Raw genomic sequence first — 16,418 nt, forward strand, 5'->3', positions numbered from 1 at the left:
GGGCGTAACACATAAGTACGCCGGCAATTTTCGCATACATCCTGGATCCTCGTACGCACATGTCCTATTTATTTTGATAAGCGATTACGTTATGGCATCTGGTCGTCTTACGTCCTAATCGCGAGCGACGTTATCCGTGACGTAATAGCCCTAGTCCAAACAGTTTTTTGCACCCTTTATCGCGGGTGCGCCGGCCACATAAAAGCAGTGTGAAACGTTCAGGATACACATTACAAGTGTAGCGGCTGAACAAGCGCCAACAGAACGCGACGCGCCGCGCCATTTTTCAAATTCGAATATCGAACGCGCGGCAATTCGAATTTGTGATGTGCCAGTGATATATTGACTGTGAAAGTGAATGAACCAAAGATTATTTATTATTTTTGTATCTGTGATAATTAATTTAGAAGAAATGGATTTCACGATCTGCAACAAATGTTCCTCGGAAAAGCACGGATCGTTTAAAAACGGTAAATATTATTTTCAGTACTTCTCTTGTCATTTTAATTCACTAAGATAATTATTGTTGAGACAATTAAGTACACTATTAAAGTTATATATATCACGTGTGTGACGTATCTTCACTAAACCGGTATGACATAAACAATAGATATTGTCCCACACAAGCGTGTAATGTATCTCCTATGATATTACTTTTACTATCTAGTAACAACTGTATAACGGTGATTGATTTCTTAGGTTTTATATCTCAGAAACCGATAGTAACATATTGTCTGGCAAAGCCGCGAAATTTTAAATTCGTACAAGGGTCGATCCTCGGGGCGTCTTTTAAATTTACCTATCGTCTTTCTCTACTGACGAGATTGGTGTGCCAGTATAACTATTATAATTATTTAAAAATTTGTAAGTGTACCTATATCTTAGAGCAGTACTTACAAGAGTTATCAAAACCAAAACATTATGATTAGGTAACACAAACAGACCATGTTTTTAGAAGGAGCTTCTAATATATGAAATCGAAATTATTTATAATAGTAACGTTAGTTGAAATATGACTAAACATTGGATAAGCATTACGTCTTAGGTCATATCTTTTAGGTTTAGGTTATTCACATTAGGTCATACGATTGTTATCAATGATGATTCAAGAAAATCGAATTTTGTTACTAATACATGAAGTCACGCATGTAAATATATTTATAGTAATATTTTAATAAAGCCGAAGGGCTTTTTTGTAGAAGTACAATCAATATTCTTATGTAGGATTCCCAAACAGAAAACTTGCAGGTTACAGATAATCCAAGCTCTCGTGTGATTGGTTGATAATAGACCGACTATTTATTGATATTACAATTGACAACTCATTAACATTACTGACCGCGTGGCGTGACATAACTTGAATTGAGGAAGATTTATATCCCTTGATGGCATTTAGTTCAATAAACCGGACAAGTGCGAGTCAGACTAGCCCACCGAGGGTTCCGTACTTTTTAGTATTTGTTGTTATAGCGGCAACAGAAATCTCGTCCCGTTTTTACCCTTTGGGTACGGAACCCTAAAAACTGACTCATCACGCATTATTTTGAAGAGATGAAACTCACTACACTTTAAAGTTTTGGCAGGGAATTTGCAATGGGACATCAAGATGAACATGATACTTATCTGGGATTAAACACTTTTTTTACTATTTTTGGCATAAACAAAGTGATTAGCAATGAGATAATTTATTGGATTACCGAAGCTTAAATCATACATAAGCATTGTGTTGTCTTATTAACTGCCGATAAAGTTCGAAACAAACAACATACTAGCAGGGATTAAAAAGGAACAAATCGTAGTTAACAGCTGTTATCTAATCTGTAAAAAATCCGCCACATCTCATTTCAGTCCTTCGTCAGAATAACAATGACATTAATGCGCTTTACGAATTGGTACATTTATATAAATTTACTTTGAAGTAGTAATAATATTTCAATCGATGACAAATATTACGATTAAAACGTCAGAAGAGAAAGTTACATCATGACTAACACGTCAATACATATTCATATGTGTAACATAAATGCGGAAAAAGATGACCGCAAATAAATTAACGATTACATCATAAGATTCATAAGTCATAACCATAAGGAAATGGTTCTCAATGAAAGTCCTTTTAACGGGAGAAAATACTATAAAATCGAACCAGTAAGCCTGCGTACTATTCATACTTATTCAAATTCGTGTTTACTTGCGCATCAGCCAAAAGCTTTCTCGCGCCAGTCAGCGTGATTTATACTGCGGTGCAAACAATGCCATTCGACTATTGGCAACCACGCCACAGACGCAGGCAATCCCGCCGACTGCTACTATAGCTTTACGGTAAACTTAAATTAGCTACCCCAAGAATCTTGGCTAAGCCAGCCTCAAACTTGTCTGATTCATGAAGCACCTATGACATGCCTAATTCACTGTTACAAAACTCAAGGCTGTCAATGAAGAAATCGCTGAATCAACGCGGATCCGTACCCGCGCTTTCTAGCGTGAGTAATATCGGGCCAGACTTTTGCAGGCTTCCCTACCCTTTTTTGCGATGAGTCCACGAAAATTCGGGAAATCCGTGAGTCATTGGCGAGGCAATCGGCGGAAAAGCCGCCATTTAAACTAATTATCGTCTGAAAAACACTGATGAAAGCTGTGTCATTATGTCAGTAGACATGAACAAAAACGCACGCGCTGGGAAACCGCGGCAAAAACAATTGTAATCTCCCGCTACTCGTATCGCAATTACAAATTGCATTCCGTCTGTCGCACTGCCGTCATTTCACTTGTATCGCCATTGGTCAGTAATCGCGGAGCAATTTAATAAAAAAAAAAGTTGTGTTCAAATTTTGAACTTCGAAAACTCTATTCCACGTTCTACCGCCCACAAACTAAAAACAAAAGGTTTTATATTTGGTGCGTTATTAATCATAACCTTTAATAATCCTGTATTGACACTATCAATAAGCGGTCACGTACAATAGCGACGGCTTGTTAAGCACGGGACAAAAAAACGTGTTAAAGTAAATAGCGCGACCGCCAGTACCGAACCATACGCGGTAAAAGTTACGACCAGACTCGTTCTCAGACGAGCAGTATACAAAGTGATACGAATGTCCACATATTTGTCTCTGTTGAGGTTAGTATAAAATAGTATTTTATTTTGTATGCCTACGTATGCACGTGAATCTCTACCTTAATCTGTGTCACAGAGTCGTTGGCGAGTCTTTTCCCAGACTCGAGATGTTTTGTAGTTTGCTTTCTTGTTACGTTTTTTGCATCGTGTTTGCCGTTCATATTTGAAGGACAGTCGACACAAGTAATTTGCTTTTGTGGAATCCTTACCTAATATTATAAATACTGAAGTTACTCTGTCAGTTTTGTATGTGACTTTTTCACCCATACACCGCGGGGCATGTTATATGTATGTAATCAGTAATGAAAATAGTATGTGTATCTTTCTAATCATCATTATATTCAAGATTGCATATTGCATATTTAATTTGATAAAATTAATCACAAGTAAATTTCGTCATGTATTTTTTGCACCAATCTTGTGAAATTTACATGTCAACAAAGTCCTCTCGCCGATTTGATTTCCGATATGATTTACGAGGCAATTAAACGTAATCAAGAAATTATCTCAGTGTCGCGAATAGTGCCGGTCCCACGTGCCGGCGAGCGATAAAAACTCACTTCGGATAGACTCATCGATGAATCACCGCCGGCCGAATAATGTTCGCTTACACAAGATTTGGAAAGAGACTGGAGTAGAAGCTATTATAATTATTGTTTAAAAAGAAGTATGTTAAATATCATAATTAAAATATCAAAAAAAATTATTTGAAATAATTTATTTTCCGTGTTGATTATATAAAATTAGCGTCGCGATTTTTAAAGTAACACGAACACGATAATTTTATTGTTTAAATTTTTAAAATTTGAAAACAATTTCTTTTTGTCTGTATTTATTATTTACGTAGCTCTTAAACGCTATAAAATTTACTTTAAATAAGAATCTAAAAATAGAATTTGCTTTTTTTCTACAGTTCCTATTGTAAAAAAAAATTTCAGTTGCATCGTCTCCGCGATCCGTTTGAACTTTAGTCCTGCCCGGCGGTAAGGGTTTTCGCATAATGTTTGACCGGCTATTTCATGTACGGTGCCGCTTTTCGGTACCCATTCATCGAGTGGAGGTTGCCTGTGCGCCGGTCTCGCACTCGCGACTCGCCCCACGCCGGTGACACACGATTCGAAACGAATAGTGCAAATTCAAATAGTGCCTTCCAATTTTGAAATTTTTCTGTGTTTTTAATTTGAAGTGCTCGTGGTTTTAGTTTCCGGCCAGTGATGAATAGTTTGAACTGTCATTTGTTTTCCCATAATTAGGAAACCGTGTTTGTATTTGACGCGTGAATATGGACTTGCCTGAAGGAGCTACATCAATGCATTGTTCATGGATGTCTTTTTAACTGGTGTGTGTTGTTAATAATTAGCAAAATTATATTTAAGTAAAAAAAAAAGGATTACGTTTGAATTCGGCAAGTGGTCTTCATATTCATTAGCTGTAAAATAATAATTTAATGGATTTTTTTTATGAAATCAATCGTATTTTCTATATATATTATAAATTTTTAAATATTGCTTTTAAAATTTAATAGTAATAAATAATAATAATAATGTAGTTTTGGTTAAGTTTCTCGTGGATTTCCGATACCTATATCGGAAATCCACGAGAAACTTAACCAAAACTGCATAAATAAACAATAAATTAGCAGACCTCATTAATATGCATACAATAATAGCAATAAATACAGAAGCGCACCCAAGTGAATGTGCACCACTATTTACGACACAAGTGCTCCAATACCTTTCTGAATATGTCATTGTTATTGTTAAAACCGATTGATGCTCGTTTTTGGAAGCCCGACGGAGAAGTGCACCTATTCAGCAAGTCGTGTGGGAATGCTCAACAGCCCGTCGGCAACATGTCAAAAGGATTTTTCCTTGAAACCGACAGCGTTGACATCCGATACTCGTTTGTTTTTCGGATTCGGAAATTGGATGATTAACTTTTTAATTGTTTAATTAGTTTAAACGTTGAATAGGATTCCGGGTTGTCGATTGGTAGCGTTATGCGCGTTGATGTCGCTATCACAACATAATGTTCAATTTTCCTCTCATGTGTTCTAAGAATTAGCTTAGGAAATACAAAATGCTTAGTACAAAGCAGTGTACAGTACAGTGAGTAAGTACACAACAACAGTCCATAAGGCATAACTATAGTGACATAATTTTAATTATAATCCTGTTTATATGTATATTTTACCGCGTTCGAGTTTGTGGAAATCGAATTCAGACATCTATGACGCCTGTAAAAACGGGAAAATCCAAAGTATTGTCATGTTACAATTTTCGTGGTACTTCACGGGCCGTATTGTTTGTTCTCGCGATTCATCCCACGACGCTAATATGCTACTAATCGTACACAATAGCCACAGCCTAAAACCGTTCCGCGAAAAACGAACTCAAACTAACAGATCAACAATATATTAGCCTTATTGTATTATACTGTGGTGAAAAAGCGTCATGTTTAGTTAACATACATTAAATTGTCAACGACACGGATTGACCCAATGATTCACTGACCATTAAACTCTACTTTATCCTTATCTGACATAATATATTACGTGTGAAATTCTAACACATCAAATATTAAGTCATTAGTTTAAAAATAGTAAATATATTTAGTTACAATGATTAATTGATTATGTTACTAAGTAAAACCGCAAAATTAGTATGCATCGATTGTTTTTTCTTATTCAAAATTTTCTACGATAATATTGTACGCCTTCCTACCGCAACCTACTAAAGTGACTAAAATACTTAAGTATAACTTGTTACTTGTATTAAAGCTACCTCACCAAGTACATAACTAAGTAATAAACCTCTGGAAGCCAATCCTTGGTCATAAAATGTCACTTTTGCGCAATCTGAAATGGTCACTTTCTACACATTTGCACCCAGACCCGTTGTTGGTGGCACTTTTTTAAAGTTTGCAAACGAAGATCCACAGATTGCTGGCCTCGGACCGTAAAACATATTTTACGGCCGCTGCAAAACATCTCAGCCGTCAATAACATTTAGGATTAAAATCGAAAGTTACTTGCGATTTAAGTAAAATCACTTTTAGGGCTAAAGTTTTACCAGAACTGATTTGATTTTACATATTGTAACATTTAGTTCATCTATCCGATACAGCACTTTGGTTTTTTTCACATGTGAAAAACAATCTAGTCAATTGTCTATAAATGGATAAGAAAGTGCGTTGAGATGAAGATAGTATACATATAGCAGTGTACGCAGAGGTACGCCTATATCTGTTCCTCCGGTAATCGCCGAGCTTATTATTTTTTATGTGACTCCTCAAGTACTTTGAGGAATGCGAGCTACTGTGTGAACCGACTTCGGAAGTATATTACGTTCAAGAATGTATAAGATTGTATTAACTAAAATATCGACATAAACAATGCGATTTTTAAAACACAAAATAGTTAATGGATAGTGAGTTAAAACCTTTTTATAATTTTACAATGTTATCAAACTTGTATCGCTTTCTGAGCATGACTATTAGTTAGCTTACGATTATGTTAAACAAACATTTTAAATATTAGTTACTTACGAAAGCTACCTATACTCATTGAGATGTTGTAATACCCCATTTCACAATTTCGAATTTCGAAACAAAAACACTTTGATATCTACGTATGCAAAATATTTACTGATAACCTATTTATTAACCGACTTCCATTTCATAGAAGGAGGAGGTTCTGTATTCGGTTGTGGCTATTTTTTTTTTTTTTCTATGTACGTTCACCGATTACTCCGACATCCGTAGTCCGATTTGAGTAATTCTTTTTTTGTTTGAAAGGAGCTACCTCCGAGTTGGTCCCATTTTAATTTGGTTCTGTTCTGATGATGGGATCCATGAGGAATTGAGGGAACTCCTCAATTTTTAAAGGCACATGCATGGTGATTTGGGTGTTTTCTTAAGCAACTCGAGGATTTTCTCCCGAAAACCACCACTTTGATGAAGTAGACCTGATGATGATGATTGTTTTCATGATAATGATGATGATTTTTAAAATGTAGTATGTTCAGCGATTACTCCGGCACCTGTGATCCGATTTGAGTAATTCTTTTTTTGTTTGGAAGGTGTTACCTCCACGGTGTTTCTGTATTATTTTTGGTTCTGGTCTGATGATGGAATCCATGAGGAATTGAGAGAACTCCTCAATTTTTAAAGGCACATGCATGGTCATTTGGGTGTTTTCTTAAGCAACTCGAGCATTTTCTCCCGAAAACCACCACTTTGATGAAGTAGACCTGATGATGATGATTGTTTTGATGATAATGATGATGATTTTTTAAATGTAGTATGTTCAGCAATTACTCCGGCACCTGTGATCCGATTTGAGTAATTCTTTTTTTGTTTGGAAGGAGTTACCTCCAAGGTGTTTCCGTATTATTTTTGGTTCTGGTCTGATGATGGAATCCATGAGGAATTGAGGGAACTCCTCAGTTTTTAAAGGCACGTGTAAAGTGATTTCGGTGTTTTCTAAAGTAACTCGAGCATTTGCTTCCGAAAACCGCCAATTTGATGTAGTGCAAGTGTAGCCAAGTGTAGCCTTACCACGAGTTTGACATTGACATATTCGCTAAGTTAGCGACGCTAACGTCTTCGTAACTTACTATTTATGCATCTCGCTCGCACTAATATGCCAGTACGAGCGAGATGCAAAGAAAGTAAGTTACACACACGCTAGCGAATAAATCAATGTCAAACTCTTGGTAAGCTGGTAAGGCTACTGATCGGGGGTTAGGGTTAGGAGTTAAGGCGAAGCGAAGTTAAGGGAATGGCGGTTGAAGGGCTGCTGGTTCAGGGTCGAGGGGTTCATGGATCAGGGGTTGATGCGCTGTGAGGTAGAGTGATCGGGGAGTTGAGGGATTGGGTCAGCGGCGGGGCGGAGGATGGATTTAGTGTAGTGACAGGAATTATAATTTCCCAGACGGACTCGAAAAAATTCCTGATTAAGTACATATTTATTAAAGTAGGTACACGAATTTAGTGTTAATCATGATGTTGTTTTTCATTCATGCGTCGCGCACTTAACAATGCGTTAAAAACTAAAAATGGAAAAATAAAAACTTTTTACAAAAAAAAGAAAACCGACTTCAAAAAGGATGAAATAAAATATTATCCTTTTTAAGTCTATGCGTTACCAACTGATATGTTTGAAGTCGGTGCCAAGCCAAGTAGTAACAATACCCGTCAAAAATAATCAGCTTTAAACCCCATTAGAACTGTACTAATGAGTATTATAAATGTGTAAGTAATTCTGTCTGCCTCTTTGTCGCCTTTTCATGGCTAAACAACTGAACCGCTTTAGGTGAAATTTGGCAAGGACGTAAATTCCTTGATTTGTTTTTTATTTTGAAATGTAGTCCTCTGAATAAGGGACGGGAAATAACTCAGTCTCAATCCCACGCTTGCGTGCCGACAAACATGGTACGGACTGTACCAAGAAGGTTTGATCGTGTGTTCTTAGGTACAGTCGACGTCAAAGATATGTTTACACTTTTGCACCGTACTCCTTTGTAATATGTAATATAAGACGAAAAGTGTAAACATATTTTTAACGACCACTGTACCTACAGAAAGTACGTTCATTGTCGTCGTGTAAGGCAATCCAACGTAAATCATTATAGAATCGCACCAAAATCATGGTATGCTTCAAAAGTTGGCTTGGCACCGACTTCAAACATATCAGTTGGTAACGCATAGACTTAAAAAGGATAATATTTTATTTCATCCTTTTTGAAGTCGGTTTTCTTTTTTTTGTAAAAAGTTTTTATTTTTCCATTTTTATCCAATAGGTATAAGCGAAATTCTTAAGTTAATACCAAGCACGATGTAAAGATTATGATTATCGACGGCCGAATAATTTAATTAGCATCCACAGTGATAACAATCAATCGGTCCACTTTCTTGTCACTGTAATTATGACGAAATTATAACCGCGTTTATATTGTTGCAGGTTTTTCCAAAAGGCTTTTGATAGCTGTATGCGTAGTACTAGTAGTCGCGATGTGTCTCACGCCCGTCGAAGCCCGACCGCCACACAAAACAAGACACAACAAAGAAGAAAGATTAAAAAATAAGCTAATACCAAAAGAAGAAAAAATGAAGTCCAAGGCGCTGCCAAAGAACGTACCCCTCCACACGATGTTAGCAAGAAAAATAATAAAAAAACTGAAGAACACTAGGAGGTTCTTCGAAGATGCACGACAAGAAGTCAGGGACTCAATGGAGCACAGATATGGCAACCCCAAATGGTTGCCTAAAGTCAAATTCACCGAGATTCATAACCACACTTACGAAAACTTGAATAATGGAATGTCTAAGAAAAAAGTAAGTTTTAAATTTAATATAGTTATACTAAAATCGATCCATATGAGTTCCGAATATTAATCTCTTTTAAAAATACAACTACATACAATCGAGTCCATTCAAGAGCCATAATTAGATCAATTGTTGTTCGACTGTTCGTACCTTCGCTTTATAAGTACTTATTATTTACATACATTATAATGTATTGTAATAGTTTTTTTTTAAAGTCGATCTAAATATGTAAATAATACTTGTGTTCAATCAATAACTATTTTCACTACATTATGTAAACTTCTGAGTAACCGTTTAGATCAAAGACCTCTCAACGGTTCCGTCTGCCTATTTCGTAATTTTTGCATATGACTAACGAGTCGGACTACCAGCCGCCGGATATACTATTAAATAGGTCACTGATGAATCGTTTGGGTTAAATAATTTGAATTAAGTGATTCACGTTACGTGAGATAATGTAACGTTAGTTATATCCTTACATTTTTCCAATGTAATTAGTACTACATGAATGATTAGATTTTTGTGAGTACCTAACCATCGGAGACTAGAATATTGGAACCACTAATTTTGTCAAATGCTCTACAATTAATCTTCTTCGAATTAAGCTATTGCTTTTTGAAGTTGGTAAAAGTTAGTCCGCTGCAGTGCGTCGCGGGGGAGGACGGGTTGCGCCCATCTCTCATTTTCCGTTCAATGTTTTAAAATTATTTTTTAATTTTTGCTCTCTTTAAGGTAAGATTCCCGCGCACATTAGCCCGCTCGAGGCTTCGCGGCGGCTTAAATGAGGCTCCGTCGGCCAAATTACACGGGCCCGGCCCGCCGCGCGTTTATTTACTTCACATTGTACTTAAGGGCAATAACTACAAATGCAGGCCTTCATTTTCAATACCGCTTTGCGCGAAAATTGACGCAATTTTTAACGGCCGATATTACTTCATTTAAATTCTTTATCGGCGCTCTAATTCATGAAATTAAATTGATAAAGTTCAGTTTCGAAATTTAAACTCATCGATTATCAATTCAAAATTTAATTGGGAGCATTATCGCTTCAAATTTAATAAAGCACCGCCCCCAAGGGCAGCCAGGCAGAAAAGGTCTTTGGTAAACGGAGATCCGTAATGGAGAGGTTGAATTGTGAGGGTTTAAGTCAAGCTGGTGCTTCATAAATCCGAGCTTTACTGTGCGTGTTAGTGGGAGCCGGGCAAACAAAGAAGCAAGTTAAATATTTCGAGGAAATTTGCATAGATCGACAGCGTCCATGGCGGCACGCGAGCCGATAACCACAGTCCACGCCGCGTATGATAATTGCTTCTAGACCATTGATTGTTCTCGCCGCCTCCAACCGATATATAAGATATACAAGCATGTGTAACGGGTCTTCTTAAGCTCTTTTATTGTTTGTTGAACACACATCTGGACCGCGACTTTCTATTACGTATTAGTATTGGACACCCACTAATTAGTACACAAAACTAATGCGACACGAGACAATAAGCATGTGTGTATTGGTGGTTTGGTGTCTGTTCACATTAGGAGAGTTTTACGACTAACACCAGCCGTCGAACTGTCTTCTCACGCGGTACAGTATTAGTCGCTCAGTGTACACACCGTTGTATGTTAAATATTTCTGACGTTCGACTTGACATTTCATCGATGTATGGCCACTTAAGAAATTCAAATATTTGACGTTGGGCAAAGGAAAGCGTTAGAATTCAAGTGATCTCAGCTCCGCTCCGACTTTAGTTGACTTACGGACAGTTTAAAATTAAATAGCCCTCAACACAACAAGAACACAAGATGGATTAGATAATAAATACATCGGTGTATTTATTATGTAATAAAAAGATGGAACAAGATGTAATAATGGAGAGCACAGAATTGTATATAAGATGTATATAACTTATTCGTAGAGCCATAAAAGCTAGTAATATATTTTTGCGTACTTCATTACTATAGATGCTACTGTACATAAGTATATAGTATCAAGTCGCATTAACGGCTAAATGCAAAATAATGCGTAAATGACATGTTTTAATGATTAAGTATACATATAAGAAATAAACAGGAATATAGAAACTAGATTGCATATTTGAGGACATCTAACTTTTTAGACTATAAGTTTAGGGTTTACTTGTTTCTTTTTTTATAAAATTTTCTGAGGAATATTTAATAACTGGGAATAAGCATTCACTAAAGCATAGCCGCGAAGCTATCAGCGCCCGCGCCGGCCGACGGCGGGCGAGAGACAAGCGCATTTCCTCGCCGGAGACGCTAGAGTTTGTTCAGTATTTACGATTCAACAAAACAACAAGAAATGTTAAAAACACATTATTTGCTCAAGTGAGACGAATGTGAACTTACGATTCCGGGCGAGGCGTTTGTCCGGGACACGTTCTCGCCTCGCGCCGCTCTTTAACGCAAATATACGGCGTATTGTCGGTTTTCAGCTTTAATACTTGCGTTTGCGCCGACGCTTTTATTATCGCTCGACAATTTCTTCTTCAGAATTCCGCAGTTTCCTGCAAAACATGTTTTTACGACTTCAACACATTGATACTTGAACAATTATAAAATACCTAATTAAAATTTATTTGCGCAACTTACTATAAGTATTCATATTAAAATTAGAAAAGACAATGGATCAATAAAATAAGATTTTATAACATGAAACAGTATTTATAAATAGAGCATCACTAAGCAACAATATTCCACAAACGTTATCCCATGAATCGTGAGTCACCCATTCATGGGGAGGAAGTTTACAAATGACAGTGTTTATAAGTAAACAAAATATTTAGTTACGTCTCTCTACCGTCCGGTGTAATATTATATTCTATGAAGTGTGACAATTATTCTGGATGAGTTCATTCATGCAGTATTTAAGTACTATACACATACAAAAGTATACTCTATGGATAGGGATTACAACTTAAAACTGAATGGAGTAAATTGTAGCGTGGTAAATCACAAATTTTATTGAAAAACGTATAGTTTTCCTTGTTAGTTAAAATGACACAAACAAAGTCTGAATGAGTATTATTGCTATATAATATCTTTTAGAGGTTATTTACAGTTTAGTTATATGTTCGTACTCGTTATATATAGTTGGTAATCTCGTTTATCTTTTACACCTCTGTTTCATTAGCCCCAAGTTTTAGGAATTCTATTTTTGCTTATTAAAATAAAATGATTAAAGGACGATAAAGGATTTATCTTGTTATCATATAACGTTAACGTGATTATATCGTACGTTAATAACGCAACTAGCATCAAGACAAGACGTTTTAAAAGAATAATAACCGATCAGTTACAAGAGTCGAGGATAACCGGCTAAGCAACTTGTATTTACCTAGATTCTGCGCTTCAGTACAACTATAATGAGTATAGTACTGAAGCACATTCACAGTAAATCTCATTGTCGTAGGACCAAAAAACATATGATTGACACTTACGAGCACTTACATGCTTACAAATAAACAAATATTGTAACCTAATGCCCCTGTAACACAAATGCTATAGGCTTTAAAGACTTGCCAAATGGGTTTAACCCTTAACCAAGTGACATTCCTTTCTAGTCATTCGATTCCGAACCGTAATTCTGATAGTAGAGATCCGTTTTTGTTTTAAATATAATGGTAAGTATTTTGCCGCTACGGACTATAGGTTTAATGTAATTTCTATTCCAAGTGCTATCTTAGTGCTGAGCGCTTGCCAACAATGTTAAACACAGATAGTGGAACAATGGAGTCAGACCAATTAATGGACCGACCTAGACAGGATTACGAGTATATGACCTATTGGATATTTTTCCAATCATCAGTTTGTAATATTATGTCAATTCTTGGTATATTTAATTTATGATAATATTTCTTTATCAGCCTAATCGCACACTGGCCATTGCAATGTTATTGGTACTGCAACTGGATACGACACTTGCAATTATGCTTGGGAGATTGTGTCATAGGCGAGCTATGTCTCTAACCTAACTCTAAACAACTTAAGCGCCCAATATTCTCAATTCGATTGTATCGTTTTAAATTTGAGTTATATACGTAGTTACGTCGAGACGTACCTGGGTATTCATCGGTTAACAGATATTCAATGCTAAGACAAATAAATTAACAGATATCGTATTTCAACTTGAAATCTGAATTTAGAGGAGTGTTGAACATTTAATGAAGTGATTAATTTTGTCAGCGATAATAAGACAATGATTAAAATGAATGTTTACTGCAATACGAGCAAACATATTTTTTAGATATTTAGACCAGATTAGATCTGTAGGTATCTAAACAAATTTAGTTACTTACGTAGATAATATTTAAAGCAGTTTTATAGCTGGTATGATCTAAAGTATGATTTCATTTGCAATTAATTTAAAGAAAAACTGGCTAATGACAAGGCAATCGGTCGTAGATTGTGTAAAGTTGTGTTAATGTCAGTTGAACAGTCCTGTTGATCACAAAAACGGATAATACAACCTCGACACGAATTAGCTTCGCAGTAAAATATCGGAATTTATACATGTTTAACGGCCAACAATATACTTATACTTGCTTCGAGCTTACGAGGAGAAGACAACAATGCCTGAAAAAGAACTAAACTTCCCTTGTAAACTTAAAACACAAACATTTTTAGATTATCAATAACATTGCTGACTTCCTTTTTCCTTTGTTTCAGTTTGAGTACATCGTGCCGAAGCTGTACAGAAGCTTAGTACAATTCAAGTTGGTCTGGGAGCGCCTCGGCAACGTCACTATCACTCAATTAGACATCCATTTCCAGCAGAACTACGCGAAAAAACGCGAATCTGTGATTCGTTCGACACTCGACGAACTTATCAAGCTTCTAACAGAAATCGAAGATGACATGGATAAAGCAAATATCCCTAAACCACATATTAACGTTAACAAACTAAATCTAGAAGATTTACACAAAGACAACGTAGAAACCACTCTCTGTCTTCGACAAGACATGATCGCTATTAGAGCTTATGCCAATACATTGAAGAAGTGGTATTGGGAACTACGGTGTCCAGACGACTCGAATCCAAAACTGTCTGAACAATGCAGAAGAGTTGACCAGGCACTGTTCACGAAAAGAACTCCACAGCGCAACGGCAATTCTAAACGGCACAGGAGACAAAGAAGGCACCGGCATTTTAGATCAATCCCGTAGTTACAGTTACTCAGTGTTGCGTCAAGTTGTAACAAATTTATTGAAATTCCAATGATTTGAATTCATCTAAAACTAGACAAACATGTATGTTACCCTACGAGTCGAGCCTAGCCTGCGCGACATGTCCTCGTAATCAATTCATATTGTCGTAATTGGTTGATATTACAGATTGTTAACCAATGATAATGAGTCACAGGACTTTTTTAAAAGTCAGACTATAAGTATTATAGTTATGTAATTTGAACTCTTAGCTATTTATTCTATTACTTAGTGTCTGTATTATTTATTGTTAGATTTTAGTTTATGCTCTCTGTAACACATTAAGCTTTTGTATAGTTGTTGTGAATTGGTAGCAATTATATGAATGCCCAGTCGAGTAATTTAACATTGATGATAACTTCTTATGGTTTGATAAAATTTTAAGTAAGTATCATTTTAATCAGTATTGTCCGTCAATATTTCGGAATATGCAGTGATCGATACATGTAAGGTGAAGTGTTTGAAGTAACGGTTTTGTAAGTATTGGGTACTTTCTCTGTGATATTTAGTAATCCGTTGTAAATAATTTTAATTTATTCTAGGTTAAGCACTTTTAATAAGTTCCTTTTCATCGTCACTTTCATTGTTTTGTTATTATTTCAATTCCACTATTTTTTTGTCATCTCATGTTTTCTTTCTAATTATTTATTATCCCTACTTTCATATTTTAACATTCATTGCCTTTGTTCTTTTTTGATCGTAACTTTTAAATGTTTAACGATCTTATATTTATTTTTATCGATTGCCAAATCGGTAACAGTAAATTTAGTAATCTTTATAAGAACCAGTATTCTGATTAATAATAATAATAATATATTCATAAACGTCCACTAAAGTTGACAAGCCGATAATAATTGTTTGTCCCTTTCCATCATACCGATATGTCGGAAAGGGACAAACAATTATTATCGGCTTGTCAACTTTAGTAGACGTTTAAGAATAAGAGGGTAAGAGGATTATTGAGATCTCCACGAACATTCGTGACGTAAGAAAAAAAATGTTGTCGAGTTAGAATCATTTTGTTTACGGTATTATACTCTGTATCTTTAGGTATTTATATAAATAAATAATTTGTAAATTTTCGGGTAGTTATAACATTTATTGGTTAACCAACTAAATACAAAACCGCCTGGATTTGTCAGTGAACTACCTGACTTTAACCTACATTATTTGATCATGTAATGTTTTCATCTACCCTCAACTGACTTAAGGAGCCTTTTGAGGGTAGATTTTGTTTCCTTACTTTTATTTAAGTACCTAAACATACAGACTTATAGGTAGAAAACATGTAAACAAACAGATTTTAATGCCGGTTAAAAGCTTCGTTTTAGTAAAATATGGTCCATAAATACATGATAAACACGAATTACATAGTTGCATACAATAAATAATTATATGTGATTAAATACACATTCCAGTTGTTTTCTGGGGAAAGTTAACTTCAACAAAGTTGACAAATGTATTACCATTTTTGTATTAAAAACCCGGGAGTCCGGACAGTATTATTATTGTTGCATTCTTCTTTTGTATTCCTCTTTCATTTAGGTATACTATGCTAAGATTCGTTGCCTTTTCATCCAAGAAAGACTTATCTTAAGTAAATGATTCTGCCTATTTATTTATTAATCGGAGTGAATAAACAGTTAATTTTGCGCGTACTATTTCAGTATACAGTTTGATAGTTTATTCAAAAGTTCCTGAAACCTTGAAGTATATTTAATGTATTAGCAAAGCAATTGTTTTTATTCATTTCAAT

General features: G+C 35.6%; 1 protein-coding gene across 2 annotated transcripts; it reads left to right on the top strand.

Annotated features, from left to right (window-relative positions):
• Positions 1–219: 219 nt before the first annotated feature.
• LOC134667835 (uncharacterized) lies at positions 220–15,460 on the top strand. Of its 2 annotated transcripts, none has more exons than XM_063525218.1 (3): positions 220–470; positions 9,081–9,454; positions 14,126–15,460. In XM_063525218.1, the coding sequence occupies exons 1-3, from the start codon at positions 359–361 to the stop codon at positions 14,621–14,623; spliced, it is 984 nt and encodes a 327-aa protein (XP_063381288.1). In that variant the 5' UTR covers positions 220–358; the 3' UTR covers positions 14,624–15,460. The 2 variants fall into 2 exon arrangements, with proteins under 2 accessions (XP_063381288.1, XP_063381289.1); XM_063525219.1 differs by lacking the exon at positions 220–470 and adding an exon at positions 4,129–4,457.
• Positions 15,461–16,418: the final 958 nt, after the last annotated feature.

The sequence above is a fragment of the Cydia fagiglandana genome, chromosome 10 (assembly GCF_963556715.1).
Source record: "Cydia fagiglandana chromosome 10, ilCydFagi1.1, whole genome shotgun sequence".
Lineage (NCBI taxonomy): Eukaryota > Metazoa > Arthropoda > Insecta > Lepidoptera > Tortricidae > Cydia > Cydia fagiglandana.